Source organism: Hyperoodon ampullatus (assembly GCF_949752795.1).
Source record: "Hyperoodon ampullatus genome assembly, chromosome: 1".
Lineage (NCBI taxonomy): Eukaryota > Metazoa > Chordata > Mammalia > Artiodactyla > Ziphiidae > Hyperoodon > Hyperoodon ampullatus.
Genome location: NC_136914.1, coordinates 65,313,192 through 65,321,710, shown reverse-complemented (window position 1 = coordinate 65,321,710; position 8,519 = coordinate 65,313,192). Strand labels below are relative to the sequence as shown.

General features: G+C 37.3%; 1 protein-coding gene across 2 annotated transcripts in view; it reads right to left on the bottom strand.

Moving 5' to 3' along the window:
• Positions 1-7,525: 7,525 nt before the first annotated feature.
• LRMDA (leucine rich melanocyte differentiation associated) overlaps positions 7,526-8,519 on the bottom strand; it is a gene marked incomplete at both ends in the record, with an annotated part of 1,106,223 nt that continues 1,105,229 nt past the window's right edge. For both annotated transcript variants that reach the window (XM_079700945.1, XM_079700946.1), the window contains one exon: positions 7,526-7,605. In XM_079700945.1, the coding sequence (XP_079557071.1) occupies positions 7,526-7,605 (80 nt within the window). The remainder of the gene's footprint in view (positions 7,606-8,519) is intronic.

The window sequence follows — 8,519 nt, the reverse complement described above, 5'->3', positions numbered from 1 at the left end:
TAAATATCTTTGGAGTAAGTGCATCCCTACGTGCATCTTTCTGGATATGGATTAGCATAGTTTTAAAAGACAGTTTCAAATCCAGAGAGGACAACCTGAACCATGGAATTATTTAGAAAACATTTCTAGAGAAATTGGTAACCCAGTAGGGGTAGGAGGGAATGAGGAGTACGTGCAAATGTTAGAGTTTTAAATTAAATAATTAGAGCCCCTGTGTACTCACAAATGTCATCCATATATATTGGTCTGACTACTTCATTTTAATAAAACAGGTATTAAATGCTTGATTAAATGTTGATATCATAAAATAATTCTAGGAAAAAAATTATATCTTTATTATATGCATATGTGCTTATGCATGTGTGTATTAAAAAAACAGAGCAAAGAATCCAGTAATAATTTTACCCACTGAAGTGGTCCACTGATCAAACTGCCAAAAGAGAGTTGCAAAATCCATTTTAACATATAAGTCAATATCCTATATCTATATTATACATACAAATATTCACAAGTGTAAACCTATAAGCCTGGCTAATAAATTGGAGTTGAGATTCTAATTTTTTTCAGTTAAATATAATTTGTTAGGCAGCATTTAAACCTAATCTGTGAAGATACCTACACTGACTCTTGTGATAGTAACCTCCATCATCATCATACAGTCTCTGACCTTCAAGGAATGTATGGACTATTAAGTTCAAAACTTTTACAGTATAATGTGATCCTTTGAAAATGGATCATTCTCAGTGGGTATACCAAGTAAAGTTTTAAAAAGGGAAGGGGAAAGAAGTATTCCATTTGGAGGCATGCTCCTACATTTATTACATTTGAGCAACATAGACAAAGCCAATGTGGCTACAGAATGTGGGTTATATGCTATAGTTCTGCAGATAATGGAGGTGTTTTTTGGAAGACTGCCTTTATATACAAATAGGCAGACATGGAAATTGGGAATGAATGTACGTAAACAGGGAAATACGGATAGTCTATGAATAAAACTTGGTTTTATATATTAACTTTCTGAAATAACTCACATACCTATTTTTCACTGGGTATCAAAGACATCACCTAATTGGAACAAAACAGCTCTATGTTATACTTTGAACAATGATCTCACTGTGTTCAAATTAGGTTTCAAAGGTCTCGAAGGAGGAAAACCAAAAACATCATGACACTGTTACACCAGAGCCTAAGCAAGTCATAAGAAGTAGCTAATCAATTTATAAGAAAGGAGGGCACAAAGTAGACATTAGTTAATTAGATATGAAATAGATACATTTTTCTATATAACATCATAACAGGAGCAAAAGCTAACTTACTGTGGAGTTTACAAAAAGGTTAGAAAGTTATTTACAATGACAGTCATAGGAGTTCTCTACACAGATCCTGATCTCTTTCTCTCCCTCTCTCTCTCTCTCTCTCTCTCTCTCACACACACACACACACGCGCGCGCACACACACCCATCCACACACTTTTCAGGCTATTTAGGATGACTTGACAACTGTTTCTGATAAGTCAAGTAATTAGTTAAAATATTTTAGAAGATTTTGTAGCTCTCACTGTTGTTTTTTAACTAAGTTATTGTAAGCACAGAAAAACTTTTTTTCTAGTGTAAAAGTAGCCTGACAAACTTTAAATATAGGGTGGAAGTTGGAGTACATTTTTTCATGAAAGATTAAGTTAAATAATAGTAACAGTAAAAAATCAAAGCACTAAAAAGAAAGAGGAGAAACCCAAGTTGGAAAGGAAGTAGTAAAACTGTCACTGTTCACAGATGACATGATACTATAGATAGAAAATCCTGAACACACCACCACCAGAAAACGACTAGAGCTCAACAATGAATTCAGTAATGCTGCAGAATACAAAATTAATATACAGAAATCTGTTGCATTTCTATACACTAACAATGAATCATCAGAAAGATAAATTAAGGAAACAACCCCATTTACAATCACATATAAAGAATAAAATACCTAGGAATAAACTTACCTAAAGAGGTAAAAGATGTGTACATGGAAAACTTATAAGACACTGATGAAAGAAATTGAAGATGACACAAATAGATGGAAAGATTTACTATGTTCATGGATTGGAAGAATTAATATTGTTAAAATGACCATACTACCCAAGGCAATCTACAGATTCAATTCCATCTCTATCAAAATACCAAATGCATTTTTTACAAAACTAGAACAATTAAAAAATTTGTATGGAAACACAAAAGACCCCAAATAGCCAAAACAATGTTGAGAAAGAAGAACAGGCCTGGAGGAATCATGCTCTCTGACTTCAGACTATACTACAAAGCTACAGGAATCAAAACAGTATGGTACTGGCACAAAAACAGATGCAGATCAATGCAACAAAATAGAGAGCCCAGAAGTAAATCCATGCATTTATGGTCAATTAATTTATGACAAAGGAGGCAATAACATAAAATGGAGAAAAGACAGTCTCTTCAATAAGTAGTGCTGGGAAAACTGGACAACTACATGTAAAAGAATGAAATTAGAACATTCTCTAACACCATATACAAAAATAAACTCAAAGTGGATTACAGACCTAAATGTAAGACCAGATACTATAAAACTCCTAGAGGAAAACCTAGGCAGAACATTCTTTGACATAAATCATAGCAAAATTTTTTGGATCTGTTTCCTAAAGTAAAGGAAATAAAAGCAAAAATAAACAAATGGGACCTAATGAAACTTAAAAGCTTTTGAACAACAAAGGAAACCATTGACAAAACAAAAGGACAACCTACTGAATAGAAGAAAATATTTGCAAATGATACAACCAATAAGGGATTAGTATACAACATATATAAATGGCTTATACAGCTCAACATCAAAACAAACAAACAAACAAAAAAACCTGATTGAAACATGGGCAAAAGAACTGAATGGACATTTTTCCAAATGTAATTTCTTTTATAGCACCACTTAATTATTATTATTTAAACTATTATTTAATAAATGTAACATTTATAAATGGATAATGTATATTAATTTTTACCTATTTCAAGGCTCCATAACTTGAATAGTCTGAATATCTTCGTTAAGCCCACCATAAGGTGCCTTTGCCCCTCTCATTACAAATACTCAAATTGAAAAGTTAGTGTCTAAAGGAGATTATCCCCAAGTGCATTTCAAATTCATTCCTATTCCAATATAAAGAAGGAAAAATTGATTTAAAGTAATCAATGTGGCACAACATGAACATTATTTCCAGAATATTCTGCATGTTAATTCAGGTCATCCAGTTGAACTTAGATGTTATCCACTCCTCCTATGAGTTGAGTTCTCATCTACTGCCTGCACCCAGAGACAGTCAAATCCTATTGCCAGCATCTTCAGTCCCACAAAGAGCTAGGGAACTAACCTTAGGATGCTGGTTTCTGTGGAAGACTGGACACAAACCGTAGTCATCTTTGTTCATATGTAGCCATCGCATGCATGATCATTTATCCCCACAGCGCTTTGTCATCAACCTTTTCCACACTGCTTCATTGTCTTAGGCAGAGAAACTTGTAAAACATCACTGAATGGTGGCACTCCTCACTTAAGGATGATTCCATTTTGAGGAGGAAATATTGTTCAACACCACTTTAGAGCTAAACACCAGCAAATCTTCTAATTGGCATCAACTGTCTTTTCCCTTCCTTTTTCCTTATTCCCTCAGCCCCCTATATCACTATCCACTAAGAGTCCCCACTTTAATTCTGTGTCAGGCTCCGCTTCATGCTCTCCTTTGGTATAATTCCATGTATTACCACTTGCATCATTCTCACCTTAGCAACTCGTCCCTAGACATATTCCAAACTTAGAATATTCTATTCTTTCTTAGGAAAACTCCCTTGTCCTAGGTTGCCACATTCCATGCTACTTTAGAAAAATTAGCATATGCTACTACATTAATATGTACAAATAACATTACCTACCCTGCCCACAAAGTGACAACTTAACATTTAGGATTATAATTACCCAAAGGTGAACTACTATTGCTGGAAATTTTCAGGTAAATTTGTAGGAAGGTAATCATTTCAGACAGCTGACTGTCTTTGAATGTTCTTCAAATCCCTTAAGTGTTTGCTGATGTACTAGAAATAACATACAGTACTCCACCAAAGGCTGATGGTCTGTTTGTCATACAAACAGGTAACCAACATGTTTGGTGGCCCTCCAGTGTTCTTTCCCTTTCTAGGTGTTAGTCACGGTAGTTTACAACATGGTATTTAGACATGTTACAGAGACCAGAGTCAAGTCATGCTAACAGCCTTCTTTGGTGAAGGCTTCTTCTTGGCAAGAGAATTGGGAAAAGCAGATGGTGAATGTCACATTGGATCAGCTGTGCTGTATGGCCAACACGTAAGGGTCTCAGTGGACCCTGTGTTGTCCACCCTGGGCATTAGGCAGCGACACACATCTGACTTAGCCTGCTCTTATGCAGAGCAAACACTGAACACTGTTATTGTTTTGATGAAAAGAGCCCTGTGGATTGTTTTTGATCTGCATATTAACAAAGACGAGAAAGCCAGGTTATTTCTTAGAAGCAGCAAGAAAGACATTTTCCCTGGAAAATGTGCAAGATACATCTCTGCTGGAAAACACACACACAGAGACAAAACAAAACAAAACAAAACAAACAAAAAATCCTTTCATCCAGAATCTGTGGCTTGCTTTCTTGTATTCCTCAGCACACGTGAATGTGTGAAAATGCACAACATTCAGACGTGCAGCCTGATCGAGTAATAATCTCTTATAATGTTCCTCTATTTAAAGCAACAAACAGATGGAGGGTTTATGAGCACGGCTGGTAAAAGTAAAAGCAAATGATTGTAATAGTTGTACTTTTAATAGGATTCCCCACAATTGAAAACATTATTCCTCAAGGAACAAACTGTTCTATAAAATTACATTACTTAGGAAAGAGACAGTCTGCCCTGACTTTGCTGAGGCAACAGAGGACTCTCAGGACGGCCTGTACTGCAGGGGGCTCTCAAGTCAGATGGGTGTCCTGGGAGAGAGGACACAGGGATGCCTGGCACCATTATCCCCAAAGAAAAAGCTCAGTGGAATAGGGTCAAAAGCAGAAAGACCAAGCGGTGAAAGGGGGTATGAAATATGTCTGAGCTTGCATTGAATTTATTACCTTCTAATTCTCTACTTTGAAATACGACATTTGGGAAATTCCTAGGGATTTAAGATAAGCATGCCACATTGCTTCTCCCTCTGCCAATTTAGACCAAAATCTAGCTCAAGCACAGAAAATCTTGCTTAACAAACAGTGGAACTGTAAACAACCCAACACAAGTTCATTATCATTATCCCTCTTTTAAGAGCAACAAAACTCACTATAATTCTATCATTAAGATGAATATACTGTCGTGAGGGCCATTACGTAAATTATAATTAAAGCTAATCTCAGTTAAAGTTATTACACCATTTTGGAAGAAAATAAACAACCCAAAGAGAGGGTAACAATGTGGTCAATAACTCACTCCAAAAATATTTTTTGCCTCCAAAGCTCGCATTGAGGGAGACATTCCTGTGCATGATACAAATGGTTCTGACATTAAGAAAAGTAAACAAGTAAGAAAAATAAAGATGGAAAAATTCTGTGGTCAGTTCACAAGTGCTTTTTTATTGTTTGAGGCAGGGTTAAAGCCTTTTATAAAGACAAGGATATATGTGCCGCTAGATTGAATGTGACATTGGACTAGTCTAGCTGCCCTTGCACAGAACTCTGGCTGCCCATAATATGCCATGGACAAAACATGTGTTGGTGCTTCCAAACAAAGAACCAGGGTGGGACTGAATACAACTCATTTAAAGCATTATCCCAATGCTGTTTTGTAGATCAAACAGAGCAAAGGTACTCGACTCTGGTTATTAATGGATTTGAGAGATAAAGCCAAACATTCAATATCCTCTAATAATTAATGGTCTTAAGGAGTTCCATCTAAATTTGTCTCAATAACTGATCACCAAGTGTTGTGTAATCTGCAAGACGGACTGCTGCCAGCCCCAGCACAAGTCATTCAAGGACTGTGTTGACTCAGTAGGCCAGAGGCCATGTAAACGGACTAAAACAGAGAAAGCAGGTTCTTCTTGGGTGTCTCAGGGGTTCGGAGTCTTTAAAGACTTTTACCATAGCAGCTCTCTAGTCATTTGGTATCTATAACTGGGAAGGATTCTCTTTCATGTTTTGCTGTCCTCAAACTAACCGAATACTAGGAGACCCAGGACAATGAACACCTGGTCCAAATAAAAGCAAAAATAAATGCTATTGTGTCAAGAGCAACAAGCCTTTCAAACATCTTCTACTGGTGTACCGGTATATTAAATGGAATTATAGCCACCCAACCAGTATGATCACGCTTATTTTCCTTGTAACATTAGGGCTGGAATATAGCCAAAGGTGCACAAAGACCATCTCACAAGCTGTGGATTTCATTTCTAAGAGATTCTGAGGAATATACCAAGCTCAAAGGGTTTTGTGCCTTTTATTAAAAACTGTTTGGTCTGGTGAGTGTTTTCTGCAGTCTTCACTTTCCTTTTTAACTTCCTGACCTATCACTCTATCTTTTATCGCCTCACTCCCTTTAAATAGCACCCAAAGGAGCAAGCCAGCTCCAAACACACATATGGCCATAGACATAGCTGGGAGGGTGTGTGGTTAAAAATAAATAAGTAAGAGCCTTTGGTACAACCAGAACCCGGTGTTGTGAAAGATGCCTGACACTGACTAGTATTCAGGGCAAGAAGTGGATTTATAAGTGAACAAAATATGATAAAGTCCATGTTTTTGTAGTCAGGGATTTAGGGAAAGCAATTTACTCCAATATACGAATTGTCAGAACACAAAGCTCACCATAAACGTACAACATGTCTAAGAACTTACCTCTTCTGTTGTCTGAAAAACTACAAACTGAAATGCACTGCCTGTGATAAAGATGCTAAAGGCTGATGGGGGTGGGGTGGGAGGGGACCATGCAGAATACAAGAGGTTAAGATTTAAGGGAAATAAGGGAGTAGAGACTTCCTTTAACTTGTGACTCTTTCACTGAAAATAAACCCACAGCACAATGGTATTAGGAGGATCTCTAATCAACAGGCAAGCTAAAGACAGAGTCTCTCTCACTTGACTGAAGCCACTGAGCATGCTTAGGGAGGCCCCAGGTGTGACCTCTGCTCCCCTGTGAGCAGTGGAGGGGCCAGGCAATCTATCATGGTGTTCATCCTGTCAGCCCTGGTGCTTCGCCACCGCTGTCTGTCACCGTGGTGGATGAGACCTGCTTAAGGGCAATCATGTCAATCTCTATGTGACCACTCAGTCTAAGGCAGAAGGATGATCTTGACAGGCCTGGCAAAGTCAGCAGAAGGTACCAAAAGCTGAAATCATAGCTTTCCCACAGAAAAGCGATGTGGGCCATTGTCTTTTCGTTTAGCTTTTTCTTTATTTTTGCTTTCCCTTTTTTCTTTTACTCTTATGTCACTGGCTAAGGCATATAGAACTTGCCTTCAGAGCTGGTCATCGCGGATAAACCTGTTGCCCTCTGAGTTTTTCCCATAGTAAACATAGCGACACTTCCCCAGGACACCTGCAAATAAAAAGATACACATCATTACAGGTGGCACAAGTAGTATAGCAAGAAAACACAGGTGCTTCAAGGCAGAAATACAACACAATCACAGATCCCATGGGTGGCAGCAAATGGATTAAGCCCCAGAAGGGAAGGACCCTATTTTCTTGTCCTCAGGGTTGACATTCAAATAAAATGTCACCAGAGCACAGGCTCCTAGGAATAACATTTTCCTGCATGATTTCTTTTCCACATTTTAGAGAATTTTCTAGTTTGGCCAATTACTTCTCAAAATAAAGCAAAACCCTTTTCTCTCTCCAAGTTCTCTTGGTAGAATTTCTAAAAATGGAAAATTAAGAGTTTAAAGATGGGCCCAGCCCAAACAAAAGATATAAAACAATCTTCCCAGAATGTGGCTCTTTTCAAATTCTTTATCATGAATCAATTTTGTTAATTTCCAGAGAGAACCTTCCAAATCCCAGCAGACATCAAGTACATAATGGATGATTAAGGAAGAATGGTGGTATTCACAAAACGCCACACGGAAAGTAATGGAGCCTCTGACATTAAATGGCTTCTTCTTACAGGGGAATCCTTCTTCTTACAGGGGAATCCTGAACTGTATTCTCAGGTTGGAATGCACTTGATTTTCATCTTCAGTTTTATTTTAAATAGTTTTGTGGCTCCATATACAGCTTTCCTGTCATTCACGGAGATCATAAGAGGACTTAACTATAAACAGTGCCCCTAGAATAAGGTCAAACCTTTCAATCAACTCAATATTTATTCTAAATATCTATAAGAAAGCGCCTGTCACAGTTATTTTGACAGCGTTATTAAGTAAACATCAGTTTTTCCAAGAAAATATTTGTAACTACAATTTTCTTTTTGCCACCTTGGGTTTTTTTTCCTTTTAATTTTAGAAAAACAAA